Source organism: Lepidochelys kempii, chromosome 12 (assembly GCF_965140265.1).
Source record: "Lepidochelys kempii isolate rLepKem1 chromosome 12, rLepKem1.hap2, whole genome shotgun sequence".
Lineage (NCBI taxonomy): Eukaryota > Metazoa > Chordata > Testudines > Cheloniidae > Lepidochelys > Lepidochelys kempii.
In genome coordinates, this window is record NC_133267.1 from 36,098,855 (window position 1) to 36,122,798 (window position 23,944).

Here is a 23,944-nt window from a genome sequence, read left to right on the forward strand (position 1 = left end):
TAACAATTTGCAAACATTTTCATTGCATAATCAGTTTAAAGAAGATCTGAAAAGCAAACTAAAAATAATCCAGTATCACTTCTTTCCAAAATCACTGGCAATTATGTGATGGTCTATACCTGTACATCTTCACTGATGCCAATGGGGTTATATGAGTCTAAAAACAGCATAATTAGATAAACAAAGGTAATGGCATGACCTGGGTAATTACAGGCCCGTCAGCTTGATATTGTTCCTATGCAAGATAATGGAGTGGCTGATATGAGACTCGATTAATAAAGAATTAAAGGAGGATAATGTAATTAAAGCAAATCAACGAGCATTTATGAAAAATAGACCCAGTCAAATTAACTCAATGCCTTTTTTTAAAATGTCTTACACAGTTAGTTGATAAAGATGATAGTGTTTATGTAATATACTTAGACTTCTGTAAGTATTTGACTTGATACCGCACAACATTTTGATTAAAAAAACCTAGAACAATATAAAATTAACATGGCCCACATTAAATGGATGAAAAATTGGCTAACTGATAAGTCTCAAAATGTGACTGTACATGGGGAATCGTCAGCGAGAGAGTGTTTCCAGAGGGGTCCCACAGGGATTGGTTCTTTGATAAAAATGTTAAATAGCGTAGAGCAATGACCTAGAAGTAAACATAAAATCATCATCGATAAAAGTTTGCAGATGACACAAAAACTGGGAGAGAGGTAAATAATAAAGTGGACAAGTCACTAATTCAAAGCGAGTTGGATTGCTTGTTAAACTGGGTGCAAGCAAATAATATGTTTTAATATGGCTAACTGTAAACATATACATCTAGGAACAAAGAATGTAGAGGGACTGTATCCTGGGAACCAGTTACCATGAAAAAGATTTTGGGGTTGTGGTGGATAATCAGATGAACATGAGCTCCCAGTGTCACGCTGGCCAGAACAGCTAATTTGACCCTGGGATGCAAAAACAGGGGAATCTCAAGGAGGAGTAGAGAGATTATTTAACCTCTATATTTGGCACTGGTGCAACCGCTGATGGAATACTCTGTCCAGTTTTGATGCCCACAGTTTAAGAAGGATATTGATAAATTGGAGAGATTTCAGAGAAGAGCCACGAGAATGATTAAAGGATTAGAAAAAATGCCTTATAGTTCGGGCCCTATCAAATTCATGGCCATGAAAAATGTGTCACAGGCCATGAAATCTGGTCTTTGGTCTTTTATGTGCTTTTACCCTATTCTATACAGATTTCACAGGGGAGACCAGCGTTTCTCAAAGTCGGGGTCCTCACCCAAAAGGAAATTGCAGGGGGGGGGGGGTTGCAAGGTTATTTTAGGGGGTCCCAGTATTGCCACACTTACTGCCTTCAGAGCTGGGCGGCCAGTATTACCACCCTTACTTCTGTGCTGCTGCCAAAGCAGCCAGACAAAGAGCTGGGTGTCCGGAAAGTGGCGGCTGCTGACTGAGGGCCCAGCTCTGCAGGCAGCCGCGCAGCAGGAAGGGTGGCAATACCACACCATGTCCTCCTTACTTCTGCGCAGCTGCTGGCGGCGGCCCTGCCTTCGGAGCTGGGCTCCCGGCCAGCAGCCGCCGCTCTCCAGCTGCCCGGCTCTGAAGGCAGCGCCGCCGCCAGCAGCCGCGCAGAAGAAAGGGTAGCAATGCTGCAACGCCCCCTACAACAACCTTGTGACTCCGCCCCCAACTCCTTTTTGAGTCAGGACCCCGACAATGACAACACTGACATTTCAGATTTAAATAGCTGAACTCATGAAACTTATGGTTTTTTAAATCCTACCACTGTGAAATGGACCAAAATGGAGCGTGCATTTGGTAGGACCCTACTTATAGTGATAGATTTAAAAGCTCAGTCTATCTATCTTAACAAAGAGATGGTTAAGGGGTGACTTGATTACAGTCTGTAAGTATCTACATGGAGAACAAATATTTAATAATGAGCTCTTCCGTCTAGCAGTGAAAAGTATAACGTGATCAAATGGCTGGAAGATGAAGCAAGACGAATTCAGACTAGAAATAAGGGGTAACAATTTAGCAAGGGTGGTGGTGGATTCTCCATCACTGACAATCTTTAAATCAAGACTGGATGTTTTTCTCAAAGATCTGCTCTAGGAATTATTTTGGGAAGTTCCATGGGCTGTGCTATTCAGGCGTTAGACTAGATGATCATAATGGTCCCTTTTGGCCTCGCAAGCTGTAAATCTTTGAACTGGGAGCTAATTTTGCCCCACAAACCTGACCTGATTAATATTTGAAAAGTAAGTCGTCTTCCCAACACCCACTCTCTCACCTCAATTTTCCATGCTGTATTTCTGATTTTGACTTGGCCACTTGAATTTGTGGTTACTCCTCACTCTACCTCATTTTCTTTCCTAAAATTTGAAGGTAATAAATTACTATTAAGAATAATCACAGCTAAGATTTTTAATACTTTTGTCATAGCAGTTCTGCCTAAGTAAATGTTTATACGTGCAACTATGCTACATGTTTAACCCATATCTATGCCCTATGTTAAATGCATTCTTAGAGAGAGACACCTAAATGAAGATCCATCTTTTTAAGTCTAACGAATTTATCTGAGCATAAGCTTTTGTGGGCTAAAGCCCACTTCATCAGATGCATGCAGTGGAAAATACAGTAGGAAGATACCATTTTTTCATGTTCTCTGTATGTTTATATATATATATATATATATATCTTCCTACTGTATTTTCCACTGCATGCATCTGATGAAGTGGACTTTAGCCCACGAAAGCTTATGCTCAGATAAATTTGTTTGTCTCTAAGCTGCCACAAGGACTCCTCGTTCTTTTTGCTGATACAGACTACCCCGGCTACCACTCAGAACAAAGTGAGTAACAGACTTAAAAAGGTTTCAGTCATAGGTATTGCTAAAGCAAAGATTGCAGTAGTGATTAACCAGTTAGTGATTCGCTGGCCAGTTCGGAAGAGCCTTCTTGGAGATTTATCTACCAGACATAACGTTAGATCTGTGGTTAGCACCATGAGAAAAATAAACAACCTTTAGCTGAAATATCAGGACCCAACAGTTTTAGCTAAGAATAAGCATTATTTAATGTTAGCATTGGAGTCAATGATGTTGTGTTGCTATCCTTCCACCCATGCACTCACTCCCGATCTCAGCTGTGGATACGTGATCCATCTACTAGGCCTTGACTCCACTAAGAAGAAGGTGTGTTCTGAACTCTACTTTGCTAACATTTGGTAAGTAACACAAGGTAAAATCCTAAAGAGGACAAGGCAACGTGTTGTTTTCACATGAGTTAGCAGGTCCCTACTCTTTAATTTGACCTGCTAACTGATCTGAAAATTGCAAACCTCCATGTCTTCACCAGGATTTGACTTTGTGTCAACTAACTTGAGTTAAATACACACCTTTGTTTCCTACTGAAGACAAGCTTGCACAGCATATTAGGTCAGGCATCTCTCATGGATTGTTGCTGTAAGCTCATGCAAATAAGGAGTAGTTTGGCCAGAAATAAAAGAGTTTTCCTCAAAATACCAGCACTTTATCCACTCAGGACCACATTTTACAAGTGCAGAGGATGTCACACACTTGCTGAAATACATGTCACCCAGAAGCCTCTTCAATTAAGTATTCAACAGGAGCTTGATCCTGCACTCTTAAAGTTAGTGGGAGTTTTGTCATTGACATCCAGGGAATTAGGGTCAGGGTCGAGGATGCAGTCTGTGATTTTGCACATCTTTCAGCTAAAGCAGAAATCCAAATGCAAGATGTAGTAACTACTGTTTATATAAATAACCCAAGGAACAGGGCTGAATTAAGGCAACCCAGGTCCATATGCACATCTGTAAGTGGGCCCCCATTTCTCTGCCCCCCTGGTGTAGTCCTCCCCTTCATAACAGCCACCCCCTACTTGGGGAGGCAGCAGATTTCAGAATTAAGATGAATCTGGCAGTTCGCTCCCACTTGGTATCTGTTGTTTCAGGCTTTCTGCAGACTCAGGCAGTCATCAGTTATACTGTTTGCACTTTCAAGTTTTTCATTGCAACCATGAAAACTAGAAACATCATCTTTTTTAATGAATCATGAGAGTATGATCTCATCATATGGCTCCAGGGATTGAAGCCATAGCAATGGGCTTCAATATAGCCCTGACCAAGGTCCCTACTCTGAACGGTTTACAGTGAATTAACAGGCTTTGAAAAGGAAAAGATTTATGTAAATCCTAAGAATGATCATTACAGTACCAGTTGCTGTGCATTTGTTGCTCTATAAATTAAAGCACAGGTTATGCTTATCTGCAGATGTAGTTCATTTCTAATCCATGATAGATACAATAATATTGGGAGTAAGGAGAGCACCTGCCCAGTACTCAGAAGACGCAGGTTCAAGTCGCTCTTCAGCCACAGACTTCCTGTGTGACCCTGGGCAGGTCACTTAAGCTCTCTGCGCATCTCTTTCCCGTCTGTACAAGGGGCATAATAGCATTTCCCTACCTCACATGGGTGTTGTGAGGATAAATGCTTCAAAGATGGTGAGGCGTTCAACTACTACAATAATGGGGGGGGGCCACTTACGTACCTTAGATAGATATAATATGGATGATCTCAGTACGTGATCAGTGCATGTCATTAACATGCAATTTTCATGTCTGTTTCACTCACAACCACACAACAGAACGCAACTCACTTTGATACGCAATGGGAGGAAAAGTTCAATAACAGACTGAGACATACCCAACCAGAGCCGAAGCCAACACTGTTTAGCAGCAATTTAAAATGAAGTCTTTCTATTCTTTCTGCAGCCTGTTGTCTCTATTGTGTCCTTGTGGTTGGTGCATTCTTTCAAGCTGCTTTCATGGCACAAACAAATCAGAGCCTTATTATTGCATGTTGTCATTGAGGGCTCAATCCTGCAAGATGCTGAGCAACTCCTGGAGCTGTTGAGTGCTATGAAATCACATTGACCTTAATGGCAGCTGAAGGTGCGGAGAGCAAAGCAGGATCAAGCTCTGAATGTGCAAGCAACCACCCTAGGTGTTACAATAAATGAATAGTTTTCAAGAATGATCCCCCTGGTTTTATCCATATTGGTGGGATAGATGCTGAGGGTTGTCTCCATGGGAAATTATTCCAGAATAGCTATTCCTGATGGATTAAGCTAATTCAGAATAAGGCACTCTAACTCCCTATGTGGATGTTCTTATTGTTGAATAAATCAACTTTAGAAGTGGATTTAGCTAATACAGAATAAGGCACTCTTATACCAGAATCAGGGTGTCCACACAAGGAGTTAATCAGGAATAGCGATTCGGCTTTAAATTCACACCCTACTTTAATCTGAATTAACAAGCGATGATGGAAGCATGGTAGCAAAAAAACCCGCGACTCTACCAGGGACACGAGGCATTAGAACGCTGGCACTCTGGAGTTGGTTTTCTTTTGTTAAACGATATTAGTCAGAGCCCCGGTGTGTGGCACTAGAATATGAAGCAGTGTTGTAATCTAACAGTCCAAATGAGGTGGCTCGCTGCCATTCAGTGCCGAAACAATATGATCATGAAAGTTTTCCTAGAGCTGTCTCTGGCCACACAGTTTCAATCAGAAAGTGACAGGGAGTCAGCATGGTTGATTGCTGTGAAGACTTCAGTAACTGAATGACAGATGCAAGCATTAGAGACTGTTCCAGAGACCACACACACACACACACACAAAAAAAAAAAACAACCAACCAGAAACAAAACAGCCTCCTCATAAATTGGGAAGTCATGTAAGCCCTGATCCTTTTCCATGTAGGCAGACCTCCATGCAGCACCCCCCACACTGACTTCATTGAGGTTACTCCTGGATCTGTCCCTGAGAAGCAGCTTGCAGGCTCAGGTTGCCACAGCTTGTCAATAAAAGGGCAACAATTTATCATAAGAAATTTTTGGGGAAAAAACTGTCAGCAAAAATTTAAATTCTTGAAAACCATTCAACAGGTTTATATTGCTGGTAGGGAAAAACAACAAATATTGTTTGCCTGTTAATTTTTTTAAATCAAATGCTCCAGAGTTTTGCACTGAAAACCACAACAGGGAGGGAGCTCTTTTGTGAGGAGTTTTGTTTTTCTCTGTGATTTCTCTAATTCAAGGTCTTGACCAAGACCAGTCTAAGATCAGTTTCAGTGGAGGAAACATCTGTGTCTCTGGCAGTCTGAAACCTCTGCTTGTTAGTAAAGCATATATAGTCCTCCTCAACACTTATGCTCTGAAAGACTTTATTTCCCCATTGCCACCTGCAGAAGATAATCGTCTCAACAGAAAAGTGAGCTGCTTCCCATCTTTTCATCTATATTGTTCTTGCTGTCTATTATAAATAACACAAGTCCCTATTTTTTCCCATCCTTACATAGGTAAAAAACTCAGTCCTTCTCACTTTTCAACCTTCAATGTACTTCATAAATGTTTAGAGTGATGTATCCTGTCATTGTTCTGTGCATGGACATCCCACTGAAGTAAATAGGAGAAATGATTGCAGGATATGGTCCTACCTAATTAATCTTCACAAAGCTCCATGAAGATGGGAGATGGGACAGTAGATGGGGAGGGCTCTGAGTTAGTACAGAGAATTTTTTCCCAGGTGTCTGGCTGGTGGGGTTTGCCCATGTGTTTGGGGGGTCTAACTGATCGTCATATTTGGGGCCAGGAATGAATCTTCCTCCAGGTCAGATTGGAAGAGCTGCAAGGCAGGGATTTTCACCTTCCTCTTGCCACATGGGGCACAGGTCACTTGCTGGTTTGAACTAGAATAAATTATTTGAAGACTTCAGGTTACAGAGCATCCAAGTGTTGAGGACTTCAGTAACTCAGCCAGAAGTTATGGGCTTGTTACACAAGGGAGTGACTGAGGTTCTGTGTCCTAAAATGTGCAAGAGGTCAAACTAGATGAACATAATGGTCACTTCTGGCCTTAAAGTCTATGCATATTATCTGCATTTTACAGATGGGAGAATTGAAGCACTAAGCCCTAGATCAGTGGTCCCCAAAGCGGTGCCCGCAGGAACCATGGTGCCCGCCGGGGCAGATTTGTGCGCCCGCAGGACACTGTGCCACCATCATGCCGCTGCCAAGCGTGGCCACTGGAGAACCGCCCGGCGAAATGCCACCGAGAAGCATTGCCGTTTCTCGGCGGCATTTCTGCAGTGGCGCTTCTTGCTCTGATTTGGTTGATGCCTGCCACAAAGAAGAAGCATCATGTTGCTTCTCCTTGTGAAGCACTTTGAGATCTACTGATGACAAATGCTATGTAAGAGTTTGGTATTATTTTGTTTTATCTTCCAGGTATCTTCTATCAAAAAAAATCAAGCACCTGGCTCACTTTATAAGGGTAAGAGCTTATCTCCAGGCTTCTAACCAGATTCCCATTTGGGTCATATTACATTTTCTTTGCATACAATATTCTTCTCATCCTGGCCTATCTGATCATGTAATGCTATTAACCAGTCAACTCCTTCTGCCTTGCAGATGGCAGTGCCTCAAGGATGGGCAAAGAAATTTGCTGTGCAATTGGTAACCTACACAACATACTTTGAAATCCAGCAGGTATGAAAGTGGCTTTATCAAAGTAAGAGCGTCATCATTTCAGTGAACCATTCACTAAAAATTTTTAGAGCCGTGGTCCTTGCTCTTTTGCGCTTTGATCCTAACTGCTCAGTCCGGAGCTCACGGCTTTCCTGCTCAAACTATAGTCTTGGTTACACTACTAAGGAATATTAGGAGAGCTCTAAGGAGATGGAGGGTAATAAGTTCACTTCAATATGCTGGCTTCCGTAGCTTGGTTTTGTATATTGAGCTCTTTTATTTCCTGTTCCTAAGTGCAGGGTTTTTCACTGAACAGATTCAAACCTCACCTCACTGTCTGCAACCCCAGAGCTGTGATGTTGCCAGGCCGTTTGGTAGCTTGGCTCTATCCTTCTCTGTGTTTGTGTCCCCTGCCAATTCTGGAGTCAACAGCAAATTTGAGTGCAGTTGAATTTTCCCCAAAGAAACATGCAACAAAGCCAGACTAAGAGGAGCTGCATAGGATACACAGTTCAGATGGTCCAAATAGCTTCTAGAAACCCTAAAATAGTCCTGAACTGGGCTACTCTTAGCTGCAAGGATTCCTGCTCTGCTTACCAGTTTTTTGACCAAATGGAAGACCATCATCCACCAGCTGACCATAGCTGGAGAACCACAGTTATTGATACTATGGTATCCCTTACCTGTACAGAAAAGGCCAGCCTTCTCTAAGAATGGTGCATGAGAAAGCCCGAGAGGAAAGATGCAGTCACTAAACAAACTTGCAAATACATCTGTATTGCTGTTCATTAATGTTCAAAAATCCTTTGCTGTCACTTCACAGTGATTTTGAACAGTCTGCTAGGATGATTAGCTTAATCTTTTAAAGGAGATTAACTCTCACATTTTAAATTGAGGATCACATTTTTAGAGGGTTTCCAGTAATTTGTGCTGTTTAGGCTCCAGAAAGTAATGTTTTCATCCGCTGCAGGAAGTGATTACTCAGGCAGTTGATATATGGGGCCATTTCTTTACAAGCCTACATAAATACAATTGTAGGAGCAATTCTTATTACTCATGAACTCCTGGCACTACAGGTTCCTTCCAAACTTCCCAGGCTCCTTGACATCTTGCTTTCCCAGGTATGTTTGCTTATTTTTTCAGTAATTAGCATGAAGCCAGGCGGTGCAATGAAATTTCAGCTTCTGCTAAAATATGGTTGTATCTATTTCTGCATTCTCCGGGACTAATTCTGATCTCATTGACAAAGGTATAAATAAGAAACTAACACCATAGACATCCACGACGTCACACCAATGTAAAAGTGGTTTACGAAAGGTTGGGTTCACAGTGGTATTTAGGTGAAATTTAATGGTCTGTGATATACAGGCAGTGAGAGTAGCTATTCTAACGGTCCCTTCTGGACTAAAACTTCTATGGGTGTGTCTACACTGCAATGTAGCCTGGCTCAAGCCTAAACCCCTTCTATCTACACACAAATCTTGCTAACCCAGGACTTGGACCAAGGGTCCTATGACTCTCTAGGTGGAGTGTCTGAGCCTCAGACAAGTCAGTACCTAGGTTTCAAGCCCTATTGCTCTGCCGTGTGGATGCAGCCCCACTGGACTTGACAGACTCCCAGAGCACGAAGGTATTCCATAATCCCATGGGCCAATTTTCTTTGTCCCCTGTATAATCAAGTTCAGTGAACAGTCAAGTTTTCCCACACTGCACTTCAAACAAAGCCATATTTTGGAATGGCACTAGGAAGTATGGCAGATGGGTGGTTGGACTTGGGCCCTTAGAATGCAGTGTAGACACTGGAGCCCCAGGGTTGAACAATTTCTAACCTGGGATTACAAATGAGTGTAGTAGATGCTCAAGCCCTAGTTTAACAAACCCAGGATCTGCTAACTTGAGTTCTACTAATCCTGGGCTTACATTGCAGTGTCGACATACCCAATGAAACTTTGAGATCAGAATCAGGCCTTCAGTGTCTAGTTCTTTCAGGACCATGCTGTGTTGTTCCAAGATCGAGCTAAAACTAATTTGGGGCTGGGATTGTCACTTGTTGTGTGTTGGTACAATGTCCAGCCCAATGGGGTCTTGAACCTGATTGGGACCACTACATGAGACAACAATACAAATAATACTAATAGTCTTTATTATTAAGAAGGATGAATTCAAACTGGAACAGGTACAGAGAAGAGCTACTAGGATGAGCTGAGGAATGGAAAACCTGTCTTATGAAAGGAGACTCAAGGAGCTTGGCTTGTTTAGCTTAACCAAAAGAAGGTTGAGGGGAGATATGATTGCTCTCTATAAATATATCAGAGGGATAAATACCGGAGAGGGAGAGGAATTATTTAGGCTCAGTACCAATGTGGACACAAGAACAAATGGATATAAACTGGCCATCGGGAAGTTTAGACTTGAAATTAGACAAAGTTTTCTAATCATCAGAGGAGTGAAGTTCTGGAATAACCTTCCAAGGGAAGCAGTCGGGGCAAAAGACCTATCTGGCTTTAAGATTAAACTCGATAAGTTTATGGAGGAGATGGTATGATGGGGTAACATGATTTTGGCAATTAATTGATCTTTAACTATTTATGGTAAATAGGCCCAATGGCCTGTGATGGGATGTTAGATGGGGTGGGATCTGAGTTACTGCAGAGAATTCTTTCCTGGGTATCTGGCTGGTGAATCTTGCCCATATGCTCAGGGTTTAGCTGATCGCCATATTTGGGGTCGGGAAGGAATTTTCCTCCAGGGCAGATTGGAAGAGGTTCTGGGTTTTTTTTGCCTCCCTCTGTAGCATGAGGCACAGGTCACTTGCTGGAGGATTCTCTGCTCCTTGAAGTCTTTAAACCATGATTTGAGGATTTCAATAGCTCAGACATAAGCAAGAGGCTTATCGCAGGAATGGATTCTGTGGCCTGCATTGTGCAGGAGGTCAGACTAGATGATCATAATGGTCTCTTCTGACCTTAACATCTATGAATCTATGAATGTATTAGCTACCTCCCTAATGGAGAATATTCTGACCCTTATACTTTCTTATAGACCTAGGTGAACTATTTGGAGTGGCCAGTTAATTTTAAAATAATCAACCAATAAATAAAGGCCTCCTCTTCTGATCACAAATTGTGAAGAGCATTTGAATTTTAGTCATTTATTCATTCCTCAAGTCTGTCCAGTGAATGGTTTATGTGAACAAATTATTAACCATCACTAATATTATTATATACAAATTGCATGAATTATTAACCACCACTAATGCTCTGAGCATTTGCTACTCATAATTCATTATCTGTGCTGTACGAATGGTCACTTAATGCACACATTATTGTTTCTTGTCCCTGATAATGACTCCCTAATCCACAGAGTTTTTACCACGACTGGGCAAACATTTCTGCTGGTTATATTTGCCTGAGCATTTGTAGCACCTTCTCTTTCGGCAGACATTTTTGCCAACAAAAATATGCATGGAAGAAAGCCACGGCAGGCCACATTTTTCAAAAGCACCTATCATCCAGCACCTCAAAGGTATTCAGGTGCCTAGTTCTCATTGATTTCATTGGTATCCTTGTGCAACTGGGCCTATGTGACTTAGGAGCCAAAATGCCATTTTCAAAAGTAACAGAAGTCTAACTAAGTCAATGAAATGTAGGCTTCTAAGCACCTAAATCACTTCTGAAAATGGAACTTAGGCTTGTCTCTTCGAGGCTTTTTAAAAACTTACCGCTTGTCTAAAATTTCCCACTACGGATAACAGCACTGTAGTTCCACTCGTAGTGACAATGGCAGAATATAAACTAGGGCCAGTGAAAAAGAACCAGTTTTATTCCTGTGAAAAATTTCAAATGAACCGGTTTCATTTGAGATTTTTTTCCCGCACATATTTTAAGGGCTTTTTTTTTTAATGACAAATCTGAAATGAAACAGGCACACACATATCTGGTTATTGGACCCCAGAAATGCAAATCATTTTGCTCAGTTTAGTTTTGGATTGACACGTTTGTCTCGTTTTGGTTTGGTTTGGTGGGGTCTGGGGCGTAGGGTGTGTGTGGAAAAATTGAAAGTATCATCAGAATTGAACTGATTTTTGCAGAACATTTTGCTTTGAATGAAAATACATTATTGATGGGGGAAATGGGGTGTGGGGGGGGGACTGCACAAAGAGCTGACTTCTCTGCCGAGTCTGAGAAGAGACAAGGTGGGCAAGGGAATATCTTTTATTGGACCAACTTTCTCCCTCACCAACAGAAGTTGGTCCAATACAAGATATTCCCTTTGCCCACCTTGTCTCTCTAAGACCCATGGACCAGCAGGGCGACAACAACTCTGCATAGGAGTCTGAACAAGCATTTAACACCCCAGGAACTGCCCTGGTAATATTGCTACCCCCTACTGAAGCTGGCTATGGAGACACAGCCTAAAAGACTCGCAGCCACCACTGAAACAAAGCCACGGTTTGCAGCTGAATGGACCTTCCTGGAGGCTTCCCCCGCCCCTATTCCGCCTACTCTACTGTTCCGGCCCTTGGCTGGGCTGTGTGCGGGGCTCTCGTGCCAGGAGGGGAGCTGTGCTCGCGAGACAGTGTGACGGAGGGGGAAACACGCTACGGCAGCCCCAGCCACACGTGGCTCCGTCCCCGCACGGCCCGCGCCCTGGAGAAGCGCACCCCGAGCGGACGGCAGGTGGCGCTAGCGCCGTGTTAAAGGGCTCTGCTGGGCGGCCTCCGTGCCCGGTAACCCTTGCGTTGCCGCCGAGCATTGCAGCGCCGGGAAAGGGACAGTTCCCTCGTCGCTTTTAGCTCTGCTGCGCCCCTTTTCTCTTGGGGGGCGTACCCGGAAGCCAGACCCCTCCAAGCCCCGCCAAGTCCTTTGAAATCATGCACTGTTTCATTTTCCTAATTTACAAAAGACCGCAGCCCCCCTCCTTTTCCAGGGTCCCTACTTGAAATACAGTGATCAGACTTGCTCCTTGAGGCCATGCAACAAGGCCGGGGGGGCTAAAATACAGAGCAATAGCCCAGGACCTGAGGGCAAGGTGGCATTTTGCTCCTCTTTCCTAACCCTGTTTAATAGGCACTTGGCTTCACTAGAGGTTTATCTCTGGCTCCACCGTCCCTGGGAACATGCCCTTATTCAAACTGAAACCCTCTCTGATCTTGCTTTTTGCTAAGGGGGTGGTGATGCCCCAGTCGTTGTTTCTCCGCTGCGCCGTTCTGGGCTTAGCTGGAGAAGTGTATCCCCAACAGGCGAGAAGCTGGGCCTGACCGGCTAGAGTATATTCTTGGCATCCAAGTCCTGGGCAGCACCTTCAATGAGCTATAAACAGGCTCATTAGGCAGGACCTTTGCTGGGTGAAGAACATAGTGAGGGGAAACCCTTGCCCCTCAGCCAGGCATCCTGAGGGCATCTGACTCCCACTACCTTGGAGATGCCTGAGCCAGAGACTATGTCCAAGCAACTAGGCCCGGATCCTCAAAAGTATTGATATAGGCTCCTAGTGAAATCAGTGGGCATTGAGTCTAAATAGATGTGGGCCTTTGTGCATTCGGTGTCTGCTCGTATCTGGACACAGTTGATCATGCGTGCACACCTATCGGGCCCATAGAGAGCATAGTTAGTAGAAGACTGCCTTGATACTATCTTCAGGAGCAACTCATACAGGGGAAATGGCTGCCCTGTTGCAGAAGAAGGACCCAGAGATGTAGCAGCCTCCGGGGGTTTATCTTTTTGTCCCAGGCTGTAGGTATATGAGATGGAGGGCTGCCTGTCTGTTTAGACTGCGCTCACTGGCTTGAGGAATATGTGGCGTCCATGGTATGTGGTGGTTCTGTTTTTCCAGGTTTAAAAAAAAAAATTCACTGTGCAGAACTTTCCTATGGAATGGACTTCAGGCCTCTGGGAGACTCGGCCTGCAGCCTGCAAGGTGCGTTCTCTCTCCCTCCAACCCACCCTCCGACCAGACTTTCCAGGGATTTATTGTATACACAGAAGGCAAGCCTGAAATGAAGCTGAAGACTGAAAATGAATCTTGCAGAAGATAAGGAGACTTCAAGGAAAAGAACCACTTGGTGGCGTTTGAACTTCTAACCTCGGGACCTTTATCTCGGACGCACCTGGTAAAGATATTTGCTTCGGAAGCAAAATCCCTGACCCTAGATTCTATGTTACACGGCCCAGGTCTAGCAGGGCTACTCAGGGAAATGCCATCGATAAATAGCTGTATCTATTTAGGGCTGAGATTTCTTCTGAATCTTTGTGGATTTTAGCAGCAGTTTAAAATAGACTATAGAGATCTAAGGTATGCAGATATTAAAGCTATGCCTGAGTGTAGAGCTGTGAATAAATGTTTCAGAGTAGCAGCCGTGTTAGTCTGTATTCGCAAAAAGAAAAGGAGGACTTGTGGCACCTTAGAGACTAACCAGTTTATTTGAGCATAAGCTTTCGTGAGCTACAGCTCACTTCATCGGCTGTTGTGCGTGTGTGTATACACTTATTCTCTTATAACTGGATTGATAACATCACAACCATATGTGTCCAAATAAGTCCCATAAAGGGTACAGTAAAAGCTTGCCTTGATGATAACGATGGACCAGAGGAACTCACACAAGACCAAAGGGCTGGCCCAGAGATATAGTAGCCTCCGGGGTTAGTTTTTTTTTTCTCCCTGACTCTAGGTGTATGCGACAGAGTGATGCCTACCTGTGTAGACTGTTCTATACACCTCTACTTTCTGCATTCGAGGTCAGTGTATAGCCTCTACTTTCTGCATTCTCTCTCTTTACTGCACAAAGTTGAAGGTAATAATACACATATCTGTAATGCAGAAACACGCTCTCTCTCTCGCTTTATCTATCTATCTATCCACAGATTAATTGACAGATCTATGTCCAAATACATGTATATACCCCTAGTTTCTGCATAAGCGGTATATGAACGGTATCCTCTAATGTATATACTATATTTATACCTACAAAGAGAGAGAGAAATGAATTACAGCTCCATATAGATATGTATATTTATACAGAAGTAGACATGTAGGTAGCTATATATGGCTAATCTACCTATATAGCTAGTGACCTATGGATAATGGCTGTCTAGATCTATGGCTGCTCTCGCTTTCCCGTGCGCTCTCGCTATTTAGCGAGAGCTACACGCCTCCTACACATAGGTACATGCCTAGCGATACAATTTCTGGCTTCCACAATGCTGGGTGGGGTTGTAAATAGACGAGGAAGCGATCTCAGCCCTTGGTGTTATCCTCCACCGAGCCCTGGTGTTTAATATGAGCCATTAGTCGCGATTGAGATTTGTAAACTCGTGTTAGATTCAGCTCGATTCCGCCCCCCTCCCTCCCCCCAACACAGCCACACATGCAGCCCGGTTAGGGTGGATCTCTGACACTGGGCTGCTTTGCCCCTGCAACGAGATCCTTCAGGTGGCAGGCTCAGCCCCTGGTCCCCCGGCGGGGGTTAAAGCCAATAGCCACAGCTACGAAGGTAACAGGCTTAGCCTGCCGCCGTGTCCCTGCCAATGGGCGGGCCGGTGCTGGGACCACCACTTGCAGTCAGCATCGTGCTCAGCCGCAGGGCCAAGTGGATCCGCTGGGAACGGTGCGGGTCCAGTTCCTTCCCACTGGCCCTGCCCAGCATCGGGGCCCCTCACAGCAAAGCCTGTCTGCGGTGAGGCAGGGGAGGCCTTTGAAGCGTGGGTAGCAAGTTATGGGAGCAAAATCTTGCGAGAGCTTAAGACGAGTGGGCTGATCCTCGGGATGATGGGATGGATAACACCCCGCTCCGATAGCTATATAAGATCTAGCGACCTATGTGCCCTACACATCGGTAGATAAGACCGGTTTAGTAGGGAATTGAGAAGCAAACCGTAAACCACTTTTATTTACCTCCGAATGGTCCTGCAAACACCTACATTGATTCCCTGGCTAAGGAGAGGGGGGAAAGCGAGAGCAGCGTTGCTTTCTAACCGGCTAGCTTCAAGCCCGTCCGGTCCCACCCCGAGCTTTCCTGAAACTGAAAAAATCTGGCCTGTTGCAGACAGTTCTTTAGGTTGTTTTCGAACTCACGTAGCCAAGGCGGTGCTTTTAACACAGCGGATTCAAGGGAGTTGTGTGTGCGAGGCGGGCCTGGGGGGGGGGGTCTTTTACTTCTGTTGGTGTCTTTAAAAAAAACAGCATCAAATGCCTGGTAATTTACAGTTTCTAAAAAGGCCTGCGAGTCTCACTAGCAGCAGGAGGAAAGAACAATGCCAGCGTTAAGGAGGCGACACTGCGAGCCACGCACCCCGAAGCAGAGAGGCAAAGAAACAGGGAGGTGGGGGTGCAGAGCAAACAGACTTTTGCTCGCGCGGTTGCAATGCAGAAGCTCTCTCCTTTTACTGCTGTTTGGTGTTGATTCCTTCGAGCAATAAAGCTGCAAGTTTCCTGAGCAGTGGCTGGTTTGCTTTGCTGTTGCTGGGTTTGAGGGTAAGTTTTTTTTGGGGGGAGGGGGGAGGGGTGATGGTGGTGAAGAGGCGCGCTGAGTATTTTGTTTTTACGGCGTTTTCTCCGCCTATTGATCGGATTTTTCTCTTTATTTTTCCACTATTTCTTTTTGCGTTTCATTCTGTTATTTCTAATGCGGGGAAAGCGAGAGAAAGGGGGTTTATTTGGTTTTTACTCTGAAATAAAAGCCCCTTCAGGTCAAGTGAATGTCGCTTTATTGAATTCACCCCGAATTACCAAAAAGAGACAAGAGTCCCTGGCTTTACCAGTCGGCCTTCTCTTTAGAGACAGCAGCTTGTGCCATTAATTGCGTTTATCGATCATTTCTGTGTAACCGAGCCCCAAATAAATTACCCCCCCTCCACGTCCAAAATGTCAAGTTTGAAAAGAACCAGTTTCGGGAGATGTGGATCGCAAGAGCGAATGAAACTGCGGTGGGTCCAGAGATCAGACCAAAGAGGAAAAGAAGTGTTATAAAAGTAAAGCTAGTTAATTTCAAGTAATTCGTTAAGGGCTTGATCCCAAACCCCTTAAGTCAGCTGGCTGTGGAGCTGGTCCTAAGCAAGAAAAACAGAACATTTGATTTAGGACACCGCTGTCCAGGAAATATATCTGGCTATTTCGCTTCTCCATTAGCTTCAGCTAATCCCAACATATGTTTTAAAAACGCACCATTTTAGTTCCTTATAATAGGAAAAGCAGACTGCAGTGCTGGCAGATAAAAATCCCACTGTCTAATGGGGAGAAAAGAAGCCTTAAATTATATTTATCTTCATCAGCACGAAATTCCTTCCACCAAAAAAACCCAAAGCCTGTCAAAAACCATATTCTCCTTGCAAAAATCGCCTCCAGGTATTTTTAAAATTATTACTATTATTATTTTAAAGATTTCTTTAAAACAAGGGGATTGAATTTAGACTGGGATAAAAGGACTTCTTGGAAGCAGAAGCCAAGAACAATAGACGCTCCTTTCAAATTTGCACTGAAATGTGAAATTGTTAAAAACAAACAAACCCCTGAAGTTATTCCAATAAATTATCCTGAACTGCAGGGATAGGAGCTATGGCCATTTGAAGAGGGGGAAGATCTCGTTGCAAATATAGGGCTCGATTAGGCCGTCTTTGCTCACCCTACCATCCCACTGGCACCGCAAAAGGAGTTGGGGAACCAAATAATGCACAGCTGGGCCCTCTATGGGCTGATCCAAAGCCTAATGCTGCCCATGGAAAGAGTCCCATCGACTTTGGATCAGGGGCCCTAGGGCCACCATAGAGGTGTTGCAGACTCTTACCAGGTATTACACCGCATGATATTTTATTTGCTGTTCATACAATTGTGAAGACCATGTACAAATAACATACATGTTTTATTTTTGGTTCGGTTTTTTTTTTAAAGGACAAACGTACACAAAGGGGGCAACAGATCATCATTACCGTTTAATACAGTGCAGAAGAACATTAAAATAGGTGCCACCGAACTGTACAAAGGCGGGCCAAACTATAGGGGCGGGAGGAGGAAATAATCCCTCATTATATATATATTTATAGAAAACACAGGGCGGATGGTCTTTACAGGCAGATCAGACATTTTAAACAAATGTACAATGGATAGCTAAAAAAAAATCTATATGGCAAATATTGCCAACAAAGTTACACCACTTTAATACTGATCAACTGAGGCTACTGGTGTCTCGATTATTAGCAAAAAACAAATGTAGAATAAATAACAGGATGAGCCTGGCTAATTGTTTTTTTTTTCAAAGTGCCTTATTCTCTCTGCATAGGGTCTGGTCCTGCAGTCTTAGGCAGGCAAATAACTAACTCCCTTTGGGAGAGTTTACCTAATGCGGGGTTGCAGGCAAAAAAAAAAAAAAATACTTCTCTAAAGCAGGGGATAGACTGGAGACTAGGATAAAGCCAATGGGAGGGTTTTGGTCTTGTCTTGTTGCCCTCATTGAGACTCCTACCCCCCCCCCGCCCGCCCCACTTCCTCGGGAGCCAGTGTTTAGTCTTCAGTGTATCGCGCTGATTCGCACATCCCTAACACAAGTGGGGGGGGGGTGGAGGGCACAAAATATCCTGCAGAATTTGGAGAATAGGCTACAAATGCACAATCTCGTGAAAAGAGGGCATGTGGAGTTGGATTCTGCTCTCAGGGAAGTCAATAACCACACACCCATTGACTTGGATGGTGCAGGAAAGCCTCCCCCCCCGCCCCAGCGCCCAGTAAAGAGCTGATAGGAAATAACAAGGCACATAGAGGAGTTATTTTCCCTTTTCTTTTCTTTTTTTAAGGCAGTGAGGGGTTGGAAGAGCCCATGGCCAGAAATCCCATCTGTGTTCTGAAGAAGATTCCAAGCAATTCCTTAACCCTTCAGTTACACATCTCAACCAGACCGTCATGTCCAAAAGATTTCCATTCTCCTTTTAAAGCTCATTGTGGCTAGAGTTCTGGTCCAAGCAAACCCTTCCCGATCGCTTTCATGTCATTGTTTCCGGGTGGTTGTTTTTTTGGTTTGTTTTTTTTAACACTCATGTTTTAAAAAAAATTACAGTTTTGGATTTTTCCCCACCCCATCCATAAAAAATAAGAGCTCGTTTTAGTAATGAAACAGACACATGATTCTTGGAAACTTAGTCAGATCACAGCCCCCGAGCGATGCTACAAACGAAGGTAAGAGACAGCACCCCGTGTTCACTTTACCCTTTCCAAAAAGGCACCGTGCATCCCTGCTTCTTTAGCTTAGTGTTAATTCGTTTCAAAATGTTCCCAAACGCCAGGCTTCTGCGGATGGCTTATATACCTCCAGAGTAAAATCAGTCTAGTTATTTGGATGTCCCTTTAGCACAGAGGGTCTTTTGGGAGGTCCCTTCCACATAGAAAGTTTTCTTTGTGTCATGATTGGGGGGTGTCCCCCAAAGTTGGCTTCTTTGCCTGGTATCACATAACACAGGGCTTGATGTCTTGGTATGTCACTTGCTGATGATAGTAAGATCCACTCCCTGCTGAATGCATCGAGGAAGAGGCCATTGCGTTGAAAGAGAAGACGAATTCTTTCCTGTCACACATGCTTGGAGACTGGGAATGATACCGCGGGATTCCTGGAAGAAATCGGGGATCAGAATTAAAATGAATCTTTAGCAAGTGGCTAGAGCAGTAATGCTATAGAGGGGCTTGGGGGGTCTCTACCCTCGCCCCGTGCTGGGGGGCATTTGGGAGGAGGGTTTTCACTGCACCGAAGGGAACACGCCAGTGCGGCTTTATCATCCCGGGAGGGGGGGAAGAGGGGGGGTTGTTGCGCCCAAACAGGTGCTGTCATGGCTTCAATGTCTGCAGCCCTTACTCAGAGGAAATTCCCATTGACTTTAATGGGAGTTTTGCCCGAATGCGAATTGCAGGATGGGGCGGTATATTTCCTGGCTGGCTAAGGAAGCAGAAGCATTTCTAAGATGTGTGTTTACATTCTGCGTCCTTGATGTACAGATTGCGGGCCTGATGCTCCTTCCGTGGGAGTCAACGGGGGAGGGAAAGGCCCCTCGATTTCCAGTGGGACCTACCGGGCTTTGACTTCTTACCCCTCCCTGCTCCCACTACTCCTGAGTGCTGACAACGAAAAGAACGAGAGTCAGCGAACGCGGGGGTCAAATGTAAGGAAGCCCAGAGAGCCTGGGGTTTTTAAGCGGAACTCCCATCGAAATCAAAGCGAAACCTCCAAGAGATTTCCCCCAGTGACACCAAAAGCAAAGCAATGTTATATTAAAGCAAACCACGGCAATGTAAACAAGGATAATAATACTAATAAGCGCAAGGGTGCCGACAGCCTTCCGAATTATTCATTTTTTCCAGCACAAAATCAATCAACTCTGGCACCAACATGGGAGGACTTGGGTTTGGTTAACAAAGATCTGTCAGACGGAAACGTTTCATTGTTACACGCTTGGTATTTAAAATATTGCATTTAAAACCCCGTAGTGTGTCTCTCCGATTAGGAATAAATTAAAGTTGGCAGTTAATTTCGAATGATCAATCCGGACTAGTCCAATGGAATTTTGCAGCGAATCTGAAATGATTCACCCGGTCTATTCCAATTATATTTCGCAGTTGATCTGAAATTATTAATATGGATTAATTCAGACGCTGCAGTTTAGTTCCTTTAACAGTATGTTTACATGAGGGGCTGAGCGGTCCACCTGCCATGGACTGATAGGTGGGAAAGGAGATTTGCCAAGGGGTGGCAAACGCAGAGGGACATTGCAGTGTTTCATGGCCGCTATTCCTGTTCACCCTTATTTTATGGGACTCCGTTTACACGCCGGACTGTACGTTTCTCCAGCAGGCCCGCATTTCAAAGCCCAGATGGGCCCCCAACCGTCCCCCAGGAGATGTGTTAAAAATTCAGTTCTCCCAAATAGCACTCGATTAAAATGGGGAGAGGAAGAGGAAGGAAAGAGGTAGCCAATTTTTAAAAAGCTGCTGAAGTAAATTGTCAGGTTTCAACACAGAAGTCAGGCCACGGAGAAACCCCGGCTTCAGCCCTATTGAAAAACAGCAGCTCTGTGTTGCAGTTTTAAAACTTCCTTGCTTTGCGATCGCTTCGTTTCTATTCTAACTGCGAGCCCTGATACTCCAGCAGAAAAGATGATCGAGCGAGCCACTGGCCAAAATCCAGTTCGTCGTCTGTCTACAGCGTATAGATACAAGGACCCGATCGAACCAAATTGCCACTGTTGTCAGAGTCGATCCAGAGAGCTGGATTCATTTTTGGTTCGACGCTATTAGTGTCCGATCTAATCGATTAATTCAGATCCGGTTAAAATATATCAGAACATTTCCCCCCTCTCCGGGTCCCAAAGTCATAGCCTAGGGCCTAGCACGACATTGCCCCCGGGACACGAAAGCACCAACCTCCGCGCAGAAAAACATGCCTGGAAAAACAGAGCCCGGCGGAATTGGTTTCAACGCCAGGCATGCCAGGAGTGAATTCCTGGCCTCTGGACAAACCCCCACGGCCTGCAATGGAGCCAGGATTTCACCCTCGGTCCCCTGGGATGGGACGGTGCAAACACAGCGCACCGTGGGGCTGTCCCCACCGCAAGCAAAGGGAATCCCCCAGCAGAGCCGCAGGCTGCTGGGCCCGAGATAACCTCTTCCCGCAGCTTGCTGCTCCTGCCGACCGCTGCCCTAAACCCTCGCCACTGGCGTGTTTCCTTGAAGCAGGCCCGCTCCGGGAATGGCTCTGCCCCGGCCACAACATCCCCTGGCTCCTAGAAACCGCATCCCCCTCTCCAGGTGAAACCCACCGAACGCACCTCGCGGGCTATAGCACAAGGGGAGTAGGTGCGTTGATTTAATTCACCCTGGCAAGGGAATTCCCTGGCTGGGAAGAGTCTAATCTAAGGCGGGATACAGAACTCTAGATTACTTTCCTTCGGGGCCATCTATCGGGACACCCTGTCCCTTGCCCAATTCTCCCCTAAGCTACTGCAGAGTTCGCTCTGTTCGCAAAATCGACGGCATTTCACGGCTCTAATGGGACAGCGTATGTGTGGATATAGCTAGTCAGCTCTACCGATCTGCTTTGCAGAGGTAGGAAGGGATCGTTCATGTACCAGGCCAGCAATTATTTACTGTTGTTTTTTATACAGGCTGCGAAGAGACTACAGAGAAATATCCCCAAATGGGAGGAATCCAATGCAAACCAGAGGGCACCGAAAAAGGTGGAAGGAGTGATATCAGATTTGGGGCCTGAATTCCTAAACGGCATTTGAAATCAGAAAGATGGATAATTAAAATATCACACACGCACACACAAACACACTCCCACACCCTTTGTATTTATCTGCCTGATTTCACACTGAGACATGGCAGATTTAAAATCTTTTCCTAAAGGCCGCGAAAATGGGGTCACGACATTTACACAACAGCCGTTGGAGAAAAGAGGGATAGACAGGGCCCCCACGCCTCTCCATGCCTGGGTATATGTTTAAGTGTGCGGGCGTGCATGCCCGTGCGTGTGTGGGGGTCTGAACACGCAAGCCCTTGCAGGAAGTGTTCCTAAGGGTCACTTGCATGGGTGCGAACAGGATCTTTTGCAAGGCCCGCGTGAGATCACTTGCATGGATGTCACACCTACGTTGCACGCGTGCTCTATGACCCGCTCCTCAGCAGTGCACACCTGGGAAGCCCCCCCCCCCGCTCTCCCCAGGCCACCGGGCGCCGGCCCCCCACCTCCCCGCTTACCTTGCAGCTCTGCGGCGTTGTGGCTGTTCTGGTGAAGGTAGGACTGGTCCAGCGAGTGCGTGGAGAGGCCGGAGGAGAGCGGGTTGGCCGCGGGGTTGCAGGGGGACAAGGACTGCTGCTTGATGTAGGGCGCCCCGCTGTTGAGGGCGGCCGAGGCCGGCGGGGCCCACGGCGAGGCCGAGCTGGAGTAGACCGAGTGGGGCTCCATCACCCCGCCGCTGGCCAGCAGCGGGGAGGCCGGCACGGAGCTCTCGTGGTGCGGGTAGTCGCCCCCGGAGGAGCCGGTGCAGCTGCCCATGTAGGAGTGCCCGCCGTTGGCGGGTAGGTGGGGCACGGAGTGTCCCGCCAGGCCCATGCTGTCCACGTTGCCGGGCAAGTGCCCGTTCATCATGCCCAGGCCCCCGTCCAGGGCCAGGCTGCTGGGGCCGCAGGAGAGGCCCCCGGCCGCGCCCTGGAAGCCGTAGCTCTCCGGGGAGAGGTGGTTGAAGCCCAGGCTGTTCATCATGGTGTACATGGGCTTGAGGGCTTGGCATTTCCTCCTGAAGCCGCGGGGTCTCCTGCGGAAGGAGCCTTCCTCGAACATGAACTCGCTGGCCGGGTCGATGGTCCAGTAGTGGCCCTTGCCCGGGCGGCCCAGCCCCTTGGGCAGCTTGATGAAGCACTCATTGAGCGAGAGGTTGTGGCGCACCGAGTTCTTCCAGCCCTGGTAGGAGCCGCGGAAGAAGGGGAAGCGGCTCTGCAGGAACTGGTAGATCTCGCTCAGCGTCAGGCGCTTGGACGGCGAGCTCTGGATGGCCATGACGATCAGGGCGATGTAGGAGTAGGGGGGCTTCTCCGGCCGCCGGATCCCGGCGTTGCTCTTCTTGGCTTTGCCGCCGCCCGCCGGGGTGCTGCCGGCGGCGGAGGAGGCGGACTCCATGGCCGAGCCCGGCTGCTGCTGCGGCTTCTCCAGCGCCGAGGACATGAGGCTGCAGCCGCCGAGCGCCGCGGGAGGAGGGGGCTGAGAGGAAGGAGCCTGCGGCACCTCTGCAGTCATCGACAGCGGCGTCCCCAAACCAGCTCGGGCCCCCGCTGCTCAGCCCTCCTCCCCCCCCCCGGACCCAGGCCGCGCGGCTGGGGGTTGTTATTTGCCCCCCCCCCTCTGTCTAGCTGCAGGGGGTCTCTCCACCAGGGGCCTGTACCCCCTTCGGATAAACAAACGCAAGTGACCCCTCCACCCTGGCCCTAAATCCGAGCCCCGCGGCAAGAGGCGGAGGGACGGGGCTGCTGTCCGGGCTCGGGCGCCGAGCAGAGAAGCCCCCTGGAATTGGTGGGGTTTTTTTTCCCCCTTTCCCCTACGTTGTTTTGGAAGAGGCTGGTCTCCCCCAACGCCGCCTCCTGGCTCTCAGCTCGGCTGCTGCTGGGAGCTGCTTTTCATCTCCGTCGGGCTGGATTCTGCCCCCAGCCGCGCCGATCGCCTTTAACTTTATCTCGTGTCAGCGGCGTCTGTCGGGTCTTGACAGTCAGACGTAAGAAGCAAGAGGAATTCCCCGCCCCGACCAACTCCCCCACCTCCCCCTTTTCTCCCCCCCCCCCCCGCCCGCCCGCCCCTTCGCTCAAGCTCAGCTTTGGTGGGCACTTAAAGGGACCTTTACACTCCGGCCAACTGCTTTGCAA

The 23,944-nt window shown here is 46.5% G+C and overlaps 1 protein-coding gene across 1 annotated transcript; it reads right to left on the minus strand.

The window, feature by feature from the left end:
• Nucleotides 1-17,389: 17,389 nt before the first annotated feature.
• Nucleotides 17,390-23,332, minus strand: FOXF1 (forkhead box F1). Its single transcript, XM_073308480.1, has 2 exons — nt 22,289-23,332; nt 17,390-19,149 (listed from the first exon to the last, which is right to left on the minus strand). The coding sequence occupies exons 1-2, from the start codon at nt 23,322-23,324 to the stop codon at nt 18,989-18,991; spliced, it is 1,197 nt and encodes a 398-aa protein (XP_073164581.1). The 5' UTR covers nt 23,325-23,332; the 3' UTR covers nt 17,390-18,988.
• Nucleotides 23,333-23,944: the final 612 nt, after the last annotated feature.